This window comes from Neovison vison, chromosome 13 (assembly GCF_020171115.1).
Source record: "Neovison vison isolate M4711 chromosome 13, ASM_NN_V1, whole genome shotgun sequence".
Classification (NCBI taxonomy): domain Eukaryota; kingdom Metazoa; phylum Chordata; class Mammalia; order Carnivora; family Mustelidae; genus Neogale; species Neogale vison.
In genome coordinates, this window is record NC_058103.1 from 142,658,135 (window position 1) to 142,679,554 (window position 21,420).

Sequence of the window (21,420 nt, forward strand, 5' to 3'; positions counted from 1 at the left end):
AAGCCAACAGACAATAATTCAGTAGGAGTCACCTTGATAGAGGTCATACAGGTTGCTAAGGGTCACTGTCCTCTTCAGAGCCACCACATGATTCCGCCCATGACCACAGATGGTGACCAGGTCTCCTTTCCCTTCATGCTATACTGTATTCTGCTAATGACCCTACTCTAGAGTCACCTGTCATGAGCTTCTGCAAAAAGACACCCCCACCCAGTAAGAACATCTAATCAAGTGCTTCTCAAAGAGAAGTCCCAAGAACACTTGCATCAGAATAAAACCAAAGGTTGTTATGAAAGATGCAGTTTCCCATATTCCTAGACCCCTTGAACCAGAACCACCAGAGGCAGATGGCAGATTATTTAAAAAATGTGAGGGCCATTGGTCTAGAGAAGCCAAATTATTTTACAGAATTTTTCGTAGGGTCAGATTTGCTACAGACTTATAAACAGGGGCCTCCAAAGGCACTCTTCAGATTTCCATGGATATTGCTAAGACTTGTGCTACAGGAAGATGCCTTTGATTTCAAAATTAATGTAATTTGTATGCTGGATATGTTTACTCAGGAAAGCTATTCCTGGAGGCTGTCTCGGGTTTTGCCTTTTTAAATATATCCTTCTCTTTAATATAGCAAAAGGTTGCTGATGTGGCCCTCAGATATATTTTAATGTTCTGCCATGGGTAGGTGAGGGAGCAGAGCCATAAATCATAAAGGGCCTGACGTAAGCAGACCTTAAAATGTATCTCCAAGTGAGTTATAAAAAGCCAATGTTATAAAGAAAGAGATAAAAGGAGAAAGGACCAAGGCATATTTTATGAATCTTTATATAAACCATCTCCTATCTCTAATTTATATACTGAACTGGTCTGAGCTTCTTCATTCAGGAGAGTTCAAAGGCTGCGAGAAAAGTTAGAGCAAGTGTCTTACAGAAATTGGCCTGTAAGAAAACAGGAGCCATTGGCAATGCAGAATCTACGGCAGGATTATTACACACACACTTTATGTCAGTTACCCTTAGTCCCAATGTTTAGTCCACCAAATGGTAGCCTATGCCAAAAATTTTATCTGTTTGGTCACTGTGTTTTACTTGATGGCAACCTCAAGAAGCTCGGTCTAATGAAAGATAAATAAGAAAACTGATCATTAAAATTTAGTGTGATAATTATCAAGATGGAGGTATGTTCTAAGATCACTTGAAAGGGGGCACTTGTGATCCAGTTGGGAAAAGCATGAAGTGATCTATCCTGAAGGACCAGTAGAAGCTTTCCAAGCAAAGACATAGAGGAAGTGCAGTCCAGGCAGAGGGAACAGCACATGTAAAGACATGGAGGTGTATTACCTACACCCTTTAATTGCCTTTTTTGAAAACTAGAGAGCTCGCTTTCAGATAAATTAAATCCCCTTTTGGGCAGAAAATAAACAAAGGGTACAGTTCTCCAAAGCTTCCATACATATATCCTACTATCATAAGGCTTCCAGCTACAGTAAAATGAAACAGAATGGTTTGGAGGAGCGCTGGAATTCTAATCGCTTCTCGGACTTTGGCTAAGATCAAGTGCAGAACTGGAATTCTCGTCTCCCACACATTATCTCGTGTCAGGTCCTAGCCCGAGGTAAAGCAGAGCAGAAAGAAGAGGATCGTTTGCTTCAGAAAATATATGCTTGAACCTAAGTTCCTTAAAGAGAGGAGAAAAGTGAATGTTCCATGCAACTTGTAAAATTCTCCAGTTTCGTCATTAGGCCTCTCCCCCACCTCTGGTACTGCTCTCCGTAAACCGATGAGTGGAGTCCAGTTTTCAGAGATCTCAGGAAACTCTTTCCTCCTCTCTAGGTTGGCATTTAAAAATCTTGAAAGTAGGGATATTGAGGAGGTGGTTTTTCTAGCTCTATATGGTTCTATAAGTGAGGCGTGCCTTAACTGTGTTGCCTGAAAAGAAATAAAATAGTGGATCGAGGATATCGCCATCTTTCCTCTCCAAATGATGAAAAAAAAATTTAATTTATTTGACAGACAAAGATCACAAGTAGGCTGAGAGGCAGGCAGAGAGACCGGGGGAAGCAGACTCCCTGCTGAGCAGAGAGCCTGACGCGGGGCTCCATCGCAGAACCCTGGGATCATGACCTGAGCTGAAGGCAGAGGCTTAACCCACTGAGTCACCCAGGCGCCCTCCAAATGATGAAAAATTTTATTTCGAGAAGAATAAGAAGCATTCATGGACATACTGGTACCAATGTCAATCTAACAGACTCTCTAAGAACATACACGCTCATGCCTCAGTGAATCTGCCAGTAAGCCCGACCTCCTTCCTTTCTTTTACACTCCAAGCTACCCAAGTGCTGAAATCACAAGAGGGCATCCAGTCTGTATTGCAAAGATCCCAGCCCATGTACAGCCTTTGGGAATAAAATCTTAAGCAGAATTATAAAAATAGAATCGAGGATAAGAGAGATATAATAAAGAGAAAAGCAATTACTAATTTACAAGGGGAAAAAATAGAACAACTTCATATACGAATATGGTTGTCAACATCCTAGATGAGCCATTAATTTAAAGATGCTAAAATCCTTCCTTCAACTGGTAAGTGGATAAAATGCATTACTACATTTATACCCTGGAAGAGTATTCTGCCATAAAGTAAACTGTTAAATGTGCAAAAACATGGATAGATCTAAGTACATAATGCTAAGTGGAAATAATGGGATTAAAAAGCTTCATAGTCCAGGGTACTATTTATGCCACAGGGAGAAGAGTATTGGTTGCCAGGGACAGGGGTTGGACTAAGGACTGACCACAAAGTGGCGTGAGGAAATCTGGGGAGCAATGGTATCTGGATTTTGGTGGCTACCTGACTGTATGCCCTTGGCAACCTCAAAGAACTATACTATTAAAAGGGTGAATTTTATTATATAAAGGTCATAAATTATACTCCAGTAAAAAGGAAGTCCCAACAAATTTCTAAGTAATAATAGCTATGCCCCCCCCAAAAGTTCAAATACTGACTAGATTGGCTCAACACTCACACACCCTGTAAGCGCTTCCCGAAAGAGATGTACCCATTCTTAAAAAGGTCTTCACTATCCTACATATGTGACTTTCAACCAAAAATTATAAGACACACAAAGAAGCAAGAGTGAAACAATATTATTTCAAAGTAATATTTTTTAAAAAGATTTTATTTATTTATTTGACAGAGAGAGATCACAAGCAGACGGAGAGGCAGGCAGAGAGGGAGATAGAGGGAAGCAGGCTCCCTGCTGAGCAGAGAGCCCGATGCAGGACTCGATCCCAGGACCCGGAGATCATGACCTGAGCCGAAGGCAGCAGCTTAACCCACTGAGCCACCCAGGAGCCCCCAAGTAATATTTTAAAACACAGAAGTAGAAGGGCATCTGGGTGTCTCAGTCATTAAGCATTTGCCTTCAGCTCAGCTCATGATCTCAGGGTCCCGGGCTCGAGCCTCACATCGGCTCCCAGGTCACCGGGCAGCCTGCTTTTCCCTGTCCCACTCCCCCTGATTGAGTTCCCTCTCTCGCTGTGTCTCTCTCAGTCAAATAAATAAATAAAACCTTAAAAAAAAAAAAGGAAATCCAAGTGGAGTATGGACTTTCCTGATATGTCCTGATATTGGTTTAGTATGTAATCAATGTGCCTTCATCATATAAGATGTTATAATAGAACAAACAAGGTGCAGGCTATACCAGAAGCTCTCTGCACAATCTTTGCAATTTTTCTGTGAAACTAAAACTGTTCCAAAATTAAAAGTTTATTTTAATTAAAAAAAAAACACGGGAAAATTTCAAGCATTATCATGGACACTTGTCTTTTACATAGAAGTTTAAAGAACTCGTGTACTACAGACTGAATGTTCGTGTCCCCCTCAAAATCCGTTAGGTTGTAACCTAATCCTCAGTGTGATCGTATTAGGAAGTAGGGCCATTGGGAGGAGTTAGGTCATAAAGGTCATGCATGGGATTAATGCCCTTATAAAAGGGGCCCCAGAAAGCTCCTTCCTGCATTTCTCCATGTGAGCGCAGAGCAAGAGATGGCCGTCTATGAACCAGGAAGCGTGTCCTCACCAGATCTGGAATCTACCTGTGCCTTGATCTTGGACTTCCAGCCTCTAGAACTAGGAGAAATAAATTCCTCTCAGTCTGGGGTATTTTGTTGTTACAGACCAAACAGATGAAGATATTATGCAAATTAAGGTGAAAATGATTATCTAATAAATACGATAAACAAAGCCCGTGAACAGGTCCAGAAGAAGAAACCTGAAGGGCCAAGAAACACAGGAGGAGATGCTCAGTCTCACCGGGACCGGGGAAATACAAGTTAAAGGACAAAGAGATACCATGTCACTCTCCTCCGTCTCACAGACTAAGAATGGCCCCCATTGTAGAGATCCAGCCCCGCTCATCCTGCCCAGTGGGAAGCATAGTTAGTACAAGGCTCGTGGAGACCACTGTGGCACAGAAGCTGAAGACGCTCATATCCTTCCATCCAGCAATTCCACCTCTAGCTTTCAGACTAGACAAATTGCCCCATAAAAACACTTATTGCAGTATTATGTGTAACAGCCAAAAATTGTCAATGACCTCAATGTCCATCAAAAGAACAGACAAACACATTAGGGAACACTCACATAATGACATTTAAATTAATCAAATTGAATTACGTAGCTATGATAACCAATGCAAAGAGTCTTCAAAACCTTAATTTTAGGAGCACCTGGGTGACTCAGTCAGTTAAGTAACTGCCTTCAGCTCAGGTCATGATCCTGGGGTCCTGGGATCGAGCCCCTCGTCAGACTCCCTGTTCAGTGGGGAACAGTGGTGTCTGCCCCCGCCCCCCTTGTGCTCTCCCTCGCTCTCACTCTCTCTCAAATAAATAAATAAAATATTTTTTTAAAAAAACCCTACTTTTTAAAAAGATTTTATTCATTTATTTGACAGAGAGAGAGAGAGAGAGATCACAGGCAGGCAGAGAGAGAAGGGGAAGCAGACTCCCCACTGAGCAGAAAGCCTGATGTGGGGCTCGATCCCAGGATCCTGAGATCATGACCTGAGCCAAAGCCAGAGGCTTAACCCACTGAGCTACCCATGCACCCCCCAAACCCCTAATTCTATACAAAAAACAAGTTGCAAAATCTATAGTATAATATACATTTACATATACAACATAGTATGATATTTATCTAAACTCTAAACCATGTAAAAAGTACTGGACAATGTTTGTCAACATAGACACACTGGAAAAGTATAAAAACATCCATCAGTGTAAAACACCAGGTTTATTAACAATGGTGGTCATTATGCTTTGGGAGGGAGAAGAATCCCATTGAGGCTCACCGAGCGAGTAACGTTTAATCTATTTTAAAATCTGAAGTAAATATAGCACAGATTATGATTTTATAAAGCCAGCTGCTCTAAAGCACGTTGTTTCCATTATTCTCTATTCTCTGCATATTTGATGTACTTCCCAGTGGAATAAAAGAGAGAGAGGGAGAGAGAGAGAAGAAAGGAAACAAAACAATGTTTATTTGCAGAGGATGAGATCGTACACAGTAACAAAGGGGGAACTGTTGGGACTAATGAAATAGCTTAGATACCGAATAAACATCCCCCAATGAATAGGATTTCTATTTATTTGCAATAACCTGAGAAAATGTTTGATGGGGAGAAAGCAAGCCAATTTTCAGCAGCCAGAGACGTTATAAAATATCCCGGAAGAGTCTCCACAAAGATCTTTGCAGGGCCTAGATTAAATGAGAGATTTGATCAGCTCTGAAGCATGAGGCATGTTATTTACCAAGATGACGGCTTTCCGGTGTGGACCCGGAGACTTACGCAAGTCAGAGATGCTCCACGAGTCTCTGACCCGTTGAGGCTTGAAATCCAGCCCCTCAAGCTAACTTCCCCAAGCCTGGAAGCCGGAAGGTGCATTTACACATTTCCCACCCATGGTGGCTTCAAGGGACTTCACTGCCCTGAAACAGACCCACGGGAGGTGAAAAAAGTTCTTATTTCTGCCTCACCTCAGTGGGAGGCATGAAATCAACCTTCTCTTTTCTGCTAAATCTTCCTCATTTCAGGGCTCAATCCCCTGACCTTCCAAGAGAACTCATGAGGCAGGTCCTATTTTTTCCCCCTGATTGTCTTGTATCAGACTCTTCCCCTGCCCTAACCCTCACAGAAGTTAGCCTTGCCAAGCAGAAATGTCTCCCCAAGCAGAGAGGGTAATGAACTAATGAGTTTACACATGCTCTCAGACAAAACAACAACAACTATCCTGCGTTCGGTTAACAGCATGAGAAGCCTGGCCTGACATTTTGGCTCAGCATTTAGAATATGAGCTTTTTCTCTTGTCTTTCTTGCATTTTCCAAAAACGTATGAGTTCTCAGAGCCACTGGTCCCCTCAGATGCACCAGGAGGGCTGCGGATGGTGCCTTGGGCGGAGAGGCCCAAATGAATCTGTGTACTTTCATTTCTTCTCGGGGCCAAAGGGACTGTCTTACAGCAGGATGCAGTTCAGGCTTCCACAGGTTCTCCTCTATTCACGAACCCTGTGGGAGAAGTCTGAAACCCTACCTACACCAAAGTCATTGTCCCCCGTGTGCGACAGCCAATAAGGTAAATAATTTCTATTTAAATTTTAAATTAGCGAAGTGTGGATAACATCAGAGGCGGAATAGAGCACATCTGGAGACATGGCCACCCCAGCTGAAGTGAACTCTCCAAAGAGTGTTAGGGTTTTCGAAGACGAGGTGCTTTCTAGCCCATGACCAGCAGGTGGCAGCATGATGCAAGAAAAGAAACTCAGGTTCCTTCATTCTTTAGCTAAATTTCAAGGTTCCTAATCTTCCAAGGAGAAAAACAACCTTTTATTCAATTTGCTGGGGGTTAAGTGATGGGTTTCACATGATAGTGGTTGCACTTTTAAGAACCATTAGTTAAAAAAACAGTGAGAGGCACCTGGGTGGCTCAGTCTGTTAAGCATCCGATTCTTTTTTTTTTTTTTTTTAAGATTTTATTTATTTATTATTTGACAGAGAGAGATCACAAGTAGGCAGAGAGGCAGGCAGAGAGAGAGAGAGGAGGAGGAGGCAGGCTCCCCACTGAGGAGAGAACCTGATGTGGGGCTCGATCCCAGGACCCTGAGATCATGACCTGAGCCAAAGGCAGAGACTTAACCCACTGAGCCACCCAGTCGTCCCAGCATCTGATTCTTGATTTTGGCTCAGCTCCTGACCTCAGGGTTCTGAGATCAAGCCCCAGGTCCGGCTCCACGCTGGGCATGGAGTCTGCTTAAGATTCTCTCTGCCCCCTCCCTGCTCTCTCCCTCTCTCCAAAACAAAACAAAACAAAGAAACCATATAAATGACAAGTTAAAATTAACTCACTGCAACTTCTGAAGGAATTGATATTTGAATAATTACACAAAAACAACCACATGCTCTTGAAATACAGAAACATGGCAGCATATCTGTGTGTACAGAATATTCACATCCACTCTCAGACAAGCCTTGGCATGCCTGCGCATTCCCAGACCCTTGGCAATAACTGTATGGTCCCAGGGGTTGGGGGGAGGTCCTGGGTCCCCAGGAGACCACCATTTTCAAGACTACTTGCTTCCTCCTCATTCCCACCCAGAAGCTTGATGAAAGCTTCCAGAGGCTGAGAAAGGTTAAAAGAACGGAGTGGATCAGAAGTTCCCATGTTTTATATAGCTAAATCTAAGAACTGCAAAACCAGCCTGTTGCAAACCATAAGGGTGCTGGCATTGCAATGAACTTTTTAAATTCTTTTTTAAAAGATTTTATTTATTTATTTGAGAGAGAGAGAGCATGAGCAGGGGGGAAGGATGGAGAGAGAGGAAGAAGCAGACTCCCGGCCGAGCAGGGAGCCTGATGAGGGGCTCATCCCAGGATGCTGGGATCATGACCTGAGCTGAAGGCAGATGCTTAACCAACTGAGCCACCCAGGCACCCCATGATGAACTTCTGAATGCAGAAGACACCATGTACCACAGGGCCTCTGAGGGAAGGGACAGTTTTCAGTGAGACAATATCTAGTTGTTAAAAGTATGGGATTGGAGTCTGAATGCCTGTGTTTTGGAGAGACTTTTTTTTTTCTTCTTTTTCTAATTTTATTTATTTATTTGACAGACATCTCTGTCAAGTAGGCAGAGAGGCAGGCAGAGCGGGGCAGTGGGGGAGGCAGGCTCCCTGCTAAGCAGAGAGCCTGATGCGCGGCTCGATCCCAGGATCCTGGGATCATGACTTGAGCGAAAGGCAGAGGCTTTAACCCACTGAGCCACCCAGGCGCCCCAGGAGAGACATTTCTATGTACATTAGCTGTGTGACTTGGGCAAGTTACTCAGCCTCTCTGAACTTCTATTTCTCTCCCTGTATAACAGGAAAATATATGTCTTACCTCCCGGAGGCCTCCTTCATTTTTGTGAGGATTAAATGACATAGTCTATGAGGGTGCTTAAAGCAGCCGCTCACACCTAAAAATGCTTTATAATGTTGGCTGCCATGATTATGATTATGAGCCTCATGATCAATGTCATTCCATGATCCTTATTTCTAATACCACAAAAGAGTATCAACAAACATTGGAAACTTCATAAATGAGGTCTCTTTTACTGAATTCATCTCTGCAGAGAATGGTGTCATTTCATGGGTGACATCTGGCCATCCATAATGTCCCTTCATTTTCAACATTTCCAAGGTGTTCTTTGGGCAACATTTCTTCATTGGCAATGTCGGCACAAGCTCTCCCCACTTAAACAGAAGATCCTTTGAGAGTGAGAAATCCCAGGGTAACTGCCACCCACCCCTGCTAGCTCGAGCTGCCATCCGTGGAGTGGCCACTCTCAGTAGAGTTTGGTGACCAAAGTCTCTACACAGAGGCTATGTATGTGTATGTGCGGGCACGTGATTGTGTAGATGTTTGTGACTGGGTTTTGCATTAAAAAAAATATATCATCTGAAAGCCTGAATTCCTTGTCCACTCATGCTTGTCCTAACCTTCCTCCCCAAAGATCTCATATTTGTAGAAATGATATTCCCCTTTCTTCTCACACTTTCTCATCCTAAATAACAGTGAGCATTTGCTCGGGTGTGGCCTGTGCGAACGATACGGACTAGCCTGCAAGAGACATCCTGCTACCCTCCCGGACTTCACCCAGACAAAGGCTCCTTTCCTAATGTGGCTGACAGTCACGGGCCGGGCCACTTCGCTACGAACACGTAGGTAAGCACAGGGGTCACGGGAGACCATGCACACCAGGGGAGAATTCGCGGTGTTGATTCTTATAAAGAGGTGGTACATATGGGGTAGTTTGTATCATTGATGCTGAACTGTCTGGACCGTGGTATTTCTGATGTCCCCATGCAGCTGACTTGATGAACATGCTAAGTACAGTCAAGAAGGGAAACGGGAATAGATGTTCAGCTTAGTGAATAATGTGGCCTGGGTCAACTTTAATTGACTGTGTTCTGACCCACAGGCGGGAGCAGGGCGGTCCTGTAGAGCACAGCCTCAAAGAGGCATTCTTAAAGCCCAGTGGGGGGATGGACTGTCCATCTTATCGGCCCTAGGAATAGGAAGAGAAGCAAAAGGGATTGAGGAGGCAGCCCCACAAAGATGTGGGCAGGACTCTTCCAATACACCACTCATTTTTCCCCTACGGAACAACACTCTTGATGGCAATGGGCCATGCTGACCAACCCTTGGAGGTAATACTGGGTCAAAGAATAACATAAAGTAGTGTCATATTATCCTCTGGATTTGCTTCTAGAGAAGCTAAGATCACAGAAAAAGCTCAAAAACCAGGTAGTAGATTGGTATGGGGTTCTCGACCCTCTGGGCCCTCTTTCTAGGCAGGCAGCAGTAGGAGGCCACAGTCCTGTACACATCTCCATGAAAGGTGTGAGGCCTCAGGAAAATTGGTCTGATTGCCTCTCCTCAGTCAAATGTCTCTATCCTTGGATGAATAAGTTCTAGTCAGATGACTAAGGATGCCTGGAGGCCACTAGGCCTCATTGTATTTCTGAGGTACTCCAAGAACCTTGGAGATCATTCACCTGCCATATTGAATTCTCTTTCCAGTAGCTTCTCTCCCAAGAGCAATCCTCACAGACCACCATCTCGATCTGGGGAAAGCTCATGGTCTCTCACTTACTTGTCATTCACGAGTTTCCCACGTTGGTGAATCTGATTCTCCATCGTGAAGTTGATGGAGGCACCATACACGTGCTCACCGAGAAACACCTTCATTTTGGACTTGTAGGCTTCATCTTGAAAATACCGGATCATATCAGGGAACCAAACTGTCAGTCCGTAGTAGCTGTAAAAGAGACGACAGAATATTCGAGCCGCGATAGGCAATTCTTTCGTGATCAGAGTCTGCATCCCTAATGTGACGTAAATCAAGCTCATTTAAAATGTACGAATACGGTTCTTTATTAGAAATTAAGACAATTACTATGTGCCATCCTATCACTCCTCATATGAACAGATCTAAGGGACAAAATCATGACCTTCTCCATAGACTCTGAAAAGGCATTTGATTAAAAAAAAATTTCATTCCTGATTTTAAAAGAAAAAAAACCAATAGATTGGGAATTGGTGGGCACATCCTTAACATGTAAGAAAATACAGACCTCACTTCATGTGGAGAGTAGGGGCATCTTCACTCATGTCAGGGACAAGACCCAGACATGTATTATCAAGACTATTCTTTACCACCACACCGTAGGGCTTAATTAACTCAGACAGGAGAAAGAGATACAAAATTGCAAGGATACAAAATTGCAAAGCAAGAAGCAAAACTACATCCACCTGTAGATGATCTGACTTTATACCTGCCGAACTCAGGATCATCAACTCAAAAAACTGACCATGGGGGCGCCTGGGTGGCTCAGTGGGTTAAAGCGTCTGCCTTCAGCTCGGGTCATGAGATGGAGCCCCGTGTCAGGCTCTCTGCTCAGCAGGGAGCCTGCTTCCCTTCGTCTCTCTCTTCCTGCCTCTCTGCCTACTTGTGATCCCTCTCTCTGTCAAATAAATAAATAAAATCTTTAAAAAGAAAAAAACTGGCCACTAAACATTTAAAAAAGATGCTCCGTAACAAATAGCATGGAGGACAAGGGGAGATGGAGAGGAGAAGGGAGTTGAGGGAAATTGGAAGGGGAGGTGAACCATGAGAGACTATGGACTCTGAAAAATAATCTGAGGGGTTTGAAGGGGTGGGGGTGGGAGGTTGGGGGAACCAGGTGGTGGGTATTGGAGAGGACACGGATTGCATGGAGCACTGGGTGCGGTGCAAAAACAATGACTACTGTTACGCTGAAAATAAATGAATAAATAAATAAGTGACTAAGGGAAAAAAATAAAAAAGATGCTCTGTCCCACTCATAATAGGAAAAATGCAAATTAAAGCCACACCATTATCATTCTGAACTACTCAGTTGTAGGTGAACAGATGCTCTCATACACTGCAGGAAAAATTGTACAATACCACATGGAGGAGAGAGTATTGTCAAAAAAAAAAAAAAACACTGTTGGATTTATCCCCTTTGACTCCATAATCTCATTTCTAGAAACCTATTCTATTGATGAGCTCCCTCAAGTACAAAGTTGCTTACAAACACAATTATTCATTGTTCAAAATGTATTGTTCAAAACAGAACTCAGGACTTCCCAAGAGTCTAGCAATAAGGCTCTGTTTGAAGACCGTGTGGTGCTACACTACGGAAAGCTATGTACATGTATTTCTTGGTTGTTTCAACATTTAAAATGCATTATCTAGTCAACAAAATTAAATCAGCTATAAGTAAGTATGAACAAGACATATTTTAGAACTCTCAGTGAATTGAATCCTCATGTCCACCATCTTTGGCTTCTGAAATGTTCCCTCCTCACTTTGAATAAGTGGGGGTGGGTGGGTCTCCAGCTTCCTCTTCACTTTACTCATTTGGGTTTCCATGAATAGGTACTGAGAAACAGTACCTATTCATGGACAGGAGGTCCATGTCTCCGCATGTTCCTCCATGAGTCAAAGAGGTCATTAGACCCCATTTTGTTTCCTTTGGGCACAGGTGTTGGTGAACCAAGCAAGTTCACAGATGAAAGTTTTAAATCTCATTGACAGCTCCTCATTGATAGTAGCAATTAATTGAGTACTTACTTAGTGCCAGAAATTAATGCAAGCGCTTCCTTGATATAGTAAATAGCCTCATAACACTTTCAGTGGCTTAAGTGGCATAAAGAGGGTCATGATATTTGGAGGTGCATGAAATGACTCTTCTACCACTTAAGAAAAGAGCCAGCTAATCACCATTTCCAACACACTCTATCTTCATTATCGTAGGGCATAGTGCCACAGAGTCTCACTGTTTTATCCCACAGCCACAATGCCACTGACAGCTGCCCTCTCAGTACTGGTTCTCTACTCATTCCTTGGAAACTAGATCATGTTTGGGTATCAACCCTCAGGAAAGCTAACAATATCTTTAGCCCACACACAAACCCTGATTAGTCTGCAGTCACTGGGAAAGCCCATCTCCTTCACCAGGTAGTTTGGCACTAGGGGTGTGACACACATCTGGGTAATAGAGAGAAAGGCTGCAGGGTTTGTGTAGGGGGGGGCGCTCCTGAGAAAGTCTTCCTTGCTGTTACAAGAAGAAGCTCAGAGAGAGGCAGCCTCTTCCTCCTCGGGACATGTTCCCACATTGACAGGAGGCCAAGAAGTGCATAGGCATCTAGAAGCCACCAGGAGATGGAGCCTGGGGCTGAAACCCCTCGTGAAGATTGCCTCTCTATGGGATTCTTATTACAAAGGACAAAAAGCATCCTTGTTGTAGAAGCCATGAGAGTGGGCTGTCTTTTACTTGCAGCCAAAAGCTTCTAGATTCTAAGTGTTAGAACTAATTGTAATCTTTGCTTTACAAAGGAGGTGCTGGAGGCTTAGGGAAGTTAAAGAGGTTATGATAGAATTTACCTTAAAGCCATGGTGAACCAGACCACAGCCAGAATCAGCGTGTTCATCCTGTAGGGCCCCATCACACAGTAGAGGGCATTATCCCAGACCTGTAACCCACACATAGAAGGGTTATTAAATCAAGAGGCTTGTGACTTGAAAGAGCTCATTTCTAGGATTTTCTGATAAATTTTCTAGGATCCCAAGAGAGAATGGACAACAAGATCTCTTAGAGAAAGCAAATCCGTTCAAATAACAAAGCCTCTTCTCTTCTTACTGCTTGGCCTCTGCCTCTAATATGACAGTCCTGGAGCATCCATCTTCCCTGGGAACACAATCATACATCATCAAAAGCACAATAAGTTGGGATTTCAAGACACTGGGTAACCTTGGGTAGTGAGCTCTGCTCCTTACCCATGGGAATGGGTGATATTCTCAACACTTAACAACCATTCAACCATTCATCGGTGGCCTCGGTGCTTTGACAGCTGAGTTGGCTACAGGAGGCCCTTCTCCAGAGAAATGGCCTTGCCCTTCCTGGAGACTTTCTCAAAAGCCACCAACACACCCCAAAGGGCCATCTCCTTCACTCATTCCTTTCTTCCTACAGATTACATAGACAGAAGGGTGTTTACTAACAGTAGACATTTCACCGGTGTTCAAAATCTCTGCCTTGGGAAGGAAGAGCAAAGAAAAGAAACTAAGGTTTAGAGAAGTCATGGTGAACTTGGCTCAAGCAACATGGTGGGTGACGAGCAGGCACAACCGTGTCCCAAACGTTCCATCCAGGGCACTTCCTTCCCCATCACACCGCCTTGGGTTAATGGGGGGGTGTTCATGGTCTTTACCCTTCATCCTCCGAAGTTACAGGGTTCCAGATGTCCTCCCTCCCACCCCCCACATGTTCCCAATCATACCTGCTTAAAAGTGGTGCTGAGCCTGACCAGCCAGCGCTGGTACCAAGTTCCTGTTGAACTTTGGATCTCAATGAATTCATCCATTTGCTTGGGAGTTTTGATATGGGAAACCTGCAAAGCAAAGATGGTCTAGAGAATCGTAACCCCACTCTGTATCAGGCTTTTCAATGTTTAATTAATGTAACTAATTTTATGGCACATATCAAAGGCTATAGGAGACTTGGACGATCCTCTAGTTCTGTGATTCTTAACCAAAGATGTACATGGCCTCTCTTAAAGACTCTTTCTCAGGGAGATATATCCCCCTGTAGACAAGATGAATCCATCTTTTGACTAGATGATGCTTTTGAGAAATTTATATTCATCAGTGATAATATGCTGAATTACCATGTATATCTGATTTGCCCACAGTAGAGCTGACCCCACCTTAAAATTCACAAGTCTGTCCTTAATAGGTATTAACAATTAACATCACAGAAATCTAGAACCCATGCAAGCAATGGTGTGTGTGTTTTGGGGGAGGAGGAGGTTGCTACTTAAGATTTTTTTTTTCTAAAGATTTATATATTTTAGAGAGAGAGTGAGGGAGAGAGAGCATGCACACAAGCAGGGAGGGGGCAGAAGGAGAGGGCAGAGAGGGAATCCTCACACAGACTCCCCGCTGAGCACGGAGCTTGAAGCAGGGCTCCATCCCAGGACCCTGAAATCGTGACCTGAGTCGAAATCAAGAGTTAGCCACTTCACCACTGAGCTACCCAGGTTCCCTACTACTTAAGATGTTTTAGAAGCACACCAGAATAGGAGAAATCATGTCCTCCTTGCTGTCTCTGGCTTTTCTAATGGAAATCAAAGAAATGGGGAGTGGGAATAGGGTTATACAACTCGGCTCTCCCACTAAAGGGCCCCAGAAAGCATTGACTTGTCCAGTGTTGGCAGATAGCCCCAATTTTCAATCCTGACTCACCAAGACAGTGATTGTCAAGTTACCTAGTATTTAAAGCAACCACTGGATTTTGTAACTAACCATCATGTTAAGGAGATGGTTAGCCAAGTTAGCAAGGTCCATGCTTGTAGACTTATTCAGAGGAAAATGGGGGAGCACACTAAAAAAAAAAATAAAATCAGAATTGCCATTACCCCTTCCAATGAACTATTGTCTAGGGAAAAAAAGTTTTAGTTCGACAACAGACTCTAACTCTGAGCATGAGGTCTAGGATGGCATGGCTGTGCTCTTCTAAACCCTAAAAACAGTAATTCTTAAACTTTGGGGAGGGCTGGGTGCCCCCTTTGAGAGTCTGATAAAAGCATCCATGTTCTTCCTGGAACTGGGAGGTACGAGAGCCTCCTGAGAGCCTCCTAGGTCCATCCTACCCTCCTCCGCAGGGGTGCCTCCTCCGCAAATCTCTCTGTCTGGGCTCTGACAAGGACGCAGGGGAGTGAACACACACAGGGTCTGCAACAAAACGCTTGGTTGGAGCTGGACTTCCTGCCGTCAAACACCCCCAGGGAGCCCAGGAGCCCTCATTGCGGTCAAAAGAGGCCACAGAGCAAGGATGACATCAAATCAGGAAGCATGTCAAAAATCATATTCAAAAGCATTAAGATATCTGCTCACGTGCAATGTTTTTCCTTTTGGCACTCCTGGGGGGGTGGGGGAAACTGTTCTATTCCCTAGGGATTTGGGAGTGGGTGAATGGACAGCCTCAAGCAAAATTACTCTAAATTACAGTTAACTAAGATACTGTTTTTGTTGGGGTCTGTATCAAATATGGCCTGTGTTCACGCCAGCCCTGCAGAACGTTTTACTGGGGACACCTGCCAGGTGGCAGATCAGAAGCCTGTGAGGCAGCCAGCCAATGGGATGGCTGAAACCTAGGGCTTCGGAGGGGAGGAAGAAGTTTGCCCGGCTCCTCTAAGCATCTCAGGCTGCGTCCGAAAATTGAACTGACAAACACAGATCAACAGGAGAGAAGCCTACACATTTTATCGAATTTTAACACAGACAAGGGAGGCTTCCAAAGAGAATGAAAGCCTGAAGATGTGACCAGAGCAGAAAACTCTTATACCTTTGAGGCCACGAAACAATGAGCTTGTGAGGAATTAACATGACAAAGGGGTGTGGGCTTAGGGTAGTAAATGGTGAAGAAGTAACTAGGAAGAAAGAATTGATGTAACAAGGTTTGCTGATGCAGCCTCCTTGACCCTCCCCCGATCTCTGGTGATAAGAACGTCTTCTTTCCTCCTGGTACAGGGACAGTCACTTCACACAGGAGATCTATGACCTAAGAAGGGTCCGTGGGAAAGGTCAGAGTGATCTTCCTACTTCTGGCACTTTCTCAAACTCCTTCGCTTAAGATATTCAGTATGCCAAGGTGCCCGTATTTCAGGGTAGGAGTCCTGAACCCCAGCGGCATGAAGGTGAAGGTGAGGACCCTAGCCTTTGTAGATCTCCAAGTACAATCAAAAGTGCATTATTTGAGGCTCCTGGGTGGCTCAGTGGGTTAAGCCTCTGCCTTCGGCTCAGGTCATGATCTCAGGGTCCTGGGATCGAGCCCCCAATCGGGCTCTCTGCTCAGCAGGGAGCCTGCTTCCCCCACCCCCTCTGTCTGCCTCTCTGTCTACTTGTGATTTCTGTCAAATAAATAATTAAAATCTTAAAAAAAAGAAGTGCATTATTTGCTGCGGGGAGCACTCTGGAGCCAAGCAGTTAACCCCATCAGAAAGGAGTTCACTCCTGATTGCTTCTGCTCTCTAACCTGTCAACATTTTCCGGTTGTTTCTTTCTTTTCTTGCCCCTGGCCCAACCAGTCATCCACTTCTACCCAATTAATATGATCACCAAGTCAGCAGGGAATGCCGAAGCCATAACCGTTCTGATTCTCCTTCGCATGAGTTGAAAACTACTAAAAGCAGAGGTGAGGACGCACGGCTAGCCTGCAGGGTGGGGTAAGAGAGAGTGCCCACCCACGGTTCACATTCCAGCTCTGGGATCTGGAATCTCTGACTTCCTGGGGATGTGAGGCCATCCCGGAGGGGAGGGGCTCTCGAGCTCAAGTGAGAGGCTTAGTTTCTGCCTTTGGAAACTGGAGAGGCTCTGTTGATTTCCTTGCCAAGATCTCATTCTTCAAAATCAGGCTGCTTAAGGATAACCCCGTTGTGAGGAGAGAATGTGGGATCACTTCTCTGAAAGGGACTCCCAGTCTGGCAAGCTCACAAGGTTGATTTAGAAGTGGTTGTTCCAGAAGCAAGAGTCAGGGAAGCCACTGGGTATGAGACGCTGCACAGGCCACCAGGGTAAGACGAAGACCAGAAAGAGGTTAGTCTCCTGGGCAGGCAGGGACAGGCGTACAAATGAGGGGTAGAGCCGTCACCCATCAGGACTCTCTCAGCAGAGCTGTGGGTTTGCTTCGAATAAATACACTAACACACTGCTTGACAGGTCAGGGAATTCCAGGGAAGACCAGTGTGTGAGCCTTGCGTGAGCCAAGGAGAATTTGCCATATTCCAGAGGGAGAACAGGGGAAAGAGAGGGAAGGTGAAAAAGGAGGAGGAAAAGAGGGAGGATGGGGCAGGGAGGAAGTTTCTCGAATCATCACGGAGTTTATTAAACTGGCAAATACTTGGTATGAGTGAGGTGTGTCTGTGTTTCTGTGTATCTGGGCACATGTGTATATCTGTGTACATGTGTCTTTCTGTATATATGATATGTGTGTATGTGTGTTTATGTGTCTTTCTGTCTATATGTGTGATGTGTGTATCTGTATGTGTGTGTTTATGTCTATGTGTCTGCATGATGGGTGTGTGTCTGGGTGTCTGTATGATGTGTGTGTCTGTGCACATGTGTATGTCTGTATACATATGTCTGTGTGTCTGTGTGATGTGTGTGTCTGGGTGTGTGCATTTATGTCTCTATGTTTCTGTATGATGTGTGTCTGTGTGTGCATGTGTAGGTCTGTATACATGTGTCTTTTTGTATCTGTGTGTTTATGATATGTGTATGTGTCTGTATGATGTGTGTGTCCTACATGTGTCTGTATGTGTGTGTGTGCGTGTCTGTGTGTGTTTATGGCTCTATGTGTCTGTATGATGTGTGTGTGTACATGTGTAGCTCTGTGTACACATGTCTGTGTATCTGTATGTATGTGTTTGTGTTTGTCTCCTTGTGTCTGTATCATGTGTGTGTATATGCATGTGTTCATGTTTCTCTGTCTGTGTGCATGTGTACGTCTATATACATGTGTCTGTGTGTCAGTATGATGTGTGTGTCTGTGTCTTTGCACATGTGTATGTCTGTCTACATGTTTCTGTGTATGTCTGTATGTGTGTGTGTGTCTATACACGTGTATATGTCTGTATATGTGTGTCTGTGTTTGTATGTATGTTTATGTTTCTATGTGTCTATATGATGTGTGTGTGTCTATATGTGCATGTGTATGTCTCTATACATGTGTATGTGTGTGTGATGTGTGTTTGCGCGTGTGATGTGTGTGTCCGTGTACATGCGCGTATCTGTATACATGTGTCTGTGTGTGTCTGTATGATGCGTGTGTGTCTGTGAGTGATGTGTATGCATCTTTGTGTCTGTGTGTGTGTTTCATACCACGTTGATGTGACACACAATCCAATCAGGCTGATGTGAATTCAGAGGCTTGAGGCAGAGACAGAAGACCACGCAGACATCTCTCGGGAAGAAGCAGGAGCTTGGACAGCAGAGTGACGGGACGGTGGGTGGGGCAGGACTGAGCCAAGTGCACCAGGTCCTGGGCGGGGGAGCCCCGCTAACATCTGGTGTCCACACCTCCAGTCCAGCTGCAGCCTTATAATCCAGCACAGACAGCAGTGGGGAGAGGGGACTGGGGAGAGCCATCTACATCCTTAATTAACATCTTTCATCACAACTATTTCTGTTGGTTATGCTTCTCAATAAATGTTTGTGATAAAAGCACTGGTCCCATATTTTAGATATTTTTAGGAGCATGGAATTGAGGGAAGTAGGCCATTGCACAGCAACAAAATTTATTTGCTTGAGTTAATTTAAGAAAAAATATGTCATGTAATTTTAAAGAAGATTTTATGTATTCATTTGACACAGAGAGAGAGAGAGCACAAGCAGAGGGAGCAGCAGAGGGAGGGAGAGGCTGACTCTCCACTGAGCAGGAAGCCCGATGTGGGACTCAACCCCAGGACCCTCAAATTACAACCTGAGCCAAAGGCAGATGCTTCACTGACTGAGCACACCCTGTGTCATAATGTTTTTGAATGATAGTTAACAACTATGCAGCCCCTGCTTCAAGGCAAAAAACTGAATCCTTACCAGAACGATACTTGTAGATATTATTATCCTTTTGTTCCCAATAGAGAAACTGAGGCCAAGGGAGTACCTGCCTAAGGCCACACCACTAGAAAGTATCAAAACTGGGATTTAGGCCCAGACTGTCAGGCTCCAGGATGCAGATGCTTAGCTACGTGGTCCTGCCTGAGAACCGGGGCTTCTAAGCAGCAGTGAACAAGGAGGAGTATGCTGTCCAGAGTCAATGGCAGAGGCCAAAGCTGCAAAAGCAGTGAATCAGAGTAAGAGTCAAGGTTAACCCAGGAGGGCTTCCTAGTGGAAATGGATTTGAAGTCAGCCTGAAGGGAAGTTATCCAAAACAAGCACCCACCAGGGCAGGCATTCCTCCCTGGCTATAGAGCGTGGTCGGGGAGCACAGATCCTAGTACCTAACAGGCCATCTCCATGGAAATCATCGCTCACTAGTTTTTCACTATTTAAACTAGGAAGAGGGACGCCTGGGTGGAGCAGTTGGTTGGACGACTGCCTTCGGCTCAGGGCGTGATCCTGGAGTCCCGGGATCAAGTCCCACATCAGGCTCCCAGCTCCATGGGGAGTCTGCTTCGCTCTCTGACCTTCTCCTCGCTCATGCTCTCTCTCACTGTCTCTCTCTCTCAAATAAATAAATAAAATCTTAAAAAATAAATAAATAAATAAATAAACTAGGAAGAAACAAAATTCAGGCTAAGCACCAATGCTGGTAAGGGTGGAGGAGAAAAATGGCTATCCTGTTGCCTGTGGCACAGCAGACGGGCACAACCTTATTGAGATGTAATCATGTAATCTGGCAATATAACTCAAAAGCTATACAAATTATAGTGCTTTTCAGCCACTCATTTTATTTCTAGGAGTCTCTCTTGGAAAACAAATCGAGAACATGAAGGGAAAGGAACTATGTGTGTGAAAATGCTCACTGTGACAATATTTACAGGAACAAAGTAATAAGACGGGGTAAATAAATTTCCAGCATTCAGGACATATTTAGGAAGACTGCGTTAACATTCCCAACACTAATGTTGGTTAAAAAGATAATTATGAATGCCACGAGACAACATACAGAATGTTAATGAATACTCTTTTAAAAAAGTAGATGGGGGGGTGTCTGGCTGGCTCAGTTGGTTAAGCGAACGGCTCTTGATCTGGGCTCAGGTCAGGATCACAGGGTCGTAGGATCAAGCCCATGTGCTAAGCTTGGAGCCTGCTTAAGATTCTCTTTCTCTCTCCCTCTCCCTCTGCCCCTCCTTCCCTGCCCTATCTATCTAAAGATAGATAGATAGATAGATAGATAGATATAAATATATGTACATATCCTTATCCCCATATAAACACAGCTAGTTTTTTCTTTCAGTGTGTTTTTTTTTTTTTGAACAATTAGTGCTAACAAGGATATCTATCAACCTGAACAAATAATTAGGACACAATAATAGGAATGTCAGGGGTTTTATTCTCCCTTTGGTAAGTTCTCTTTGTCAAATTAATACAGCATCATAATAATATAATAAAATTCATTTGTTAGCGAGCCAAAAGAGTAAAGAGGGGTGACCTCCTCCTGTTGCCATGGGTGCCACACACTCACCGTGAACACCTTCTCGGGGGTCCCCTTTGCCCTCATGTTGGTGTCATGGACACGCTTGAGAATCATCCAGGCTTCATCATGTTTGCCCATCTGGTAAAAGCAAGGAAAGAGGCATAAGAAAACCTTTACTGACAAGGGGTGGAAACCCTATGGGGGGTGTCCAACCCTAAGTGTGAGGTGATCAGACTTGGACACACTGCCACCCAGGGCTTGGGAAGGATTGGGACAAGTCTCTGTCCCCAGCCCATCTTGGGGGGATACTAAGGTAATGCCTCTTCTACACACTATTCCCGTTCCATAGTACAACACGCCTCGTTGTAAGGTCGAGTGACTGCTGGGTAGCATCCACGTTCCTCCCTGACCAGAGAAAGCAAAGAAGCAACCTGTTATGGATTGTGTCCCCACAGCCCCAGAGACCTCGGAATAGGACCCTGTTTAGAAGCAGGGTTGCCACAGATGTCATTAAGATGAGGTCATTCCAGAATGGGGTGGGCCTCTAATCTAGATCGACTGGCGTCCTTCTAAGAAGCCAGCATGTGAATACACAGACGCGGCAGGCCAGTGCATGAGATGACGCAGACAGGAGGCCAAGTGAGTCCCAACAAAGCACTGGAAGC

General features: G+C 44.4%; 1 protein-coding gene across 5 annotated transcripts in view; it reads right to left on the reverse strand.

Moving 5' to 3' along the window:
• Positions 1 to 21,420, reverse strand: part of SV2B (synaptic vesicle glycoprotein 2B) — a 188,345-nt gene that overhangs the window by 14,936 nt on the left and 151,989 nt on the right. For all 5 annotated transcript variants that reach the window (XM_044230517.1, XM_044230519.1, XM_044230522.1 and 2 more), the window contains exons 6-9: positions 20,804 to 20,893; positions 13,899 to 14,009; positions 13,003 to 13,091; positions 10,186 to 10,350 (exon numbers count right to left, since the gene is read on the reverse strand). In XM_044230517.1, coding sequence (XP_044086452.1) covers positions 10,186 to 10,350; positions 13,003 to 13,091; positions 13,899 to 14,009; positions 20,804 to 20,893 — 455 coding nt within the window. The remainder of the gene's footprint in view (positions 1 to 10,185; positions 10,351 to 13,002; positions 13,092 to 13,898; positions 14,010 to 20,803; positions 20,894 to 21,420) is intronic.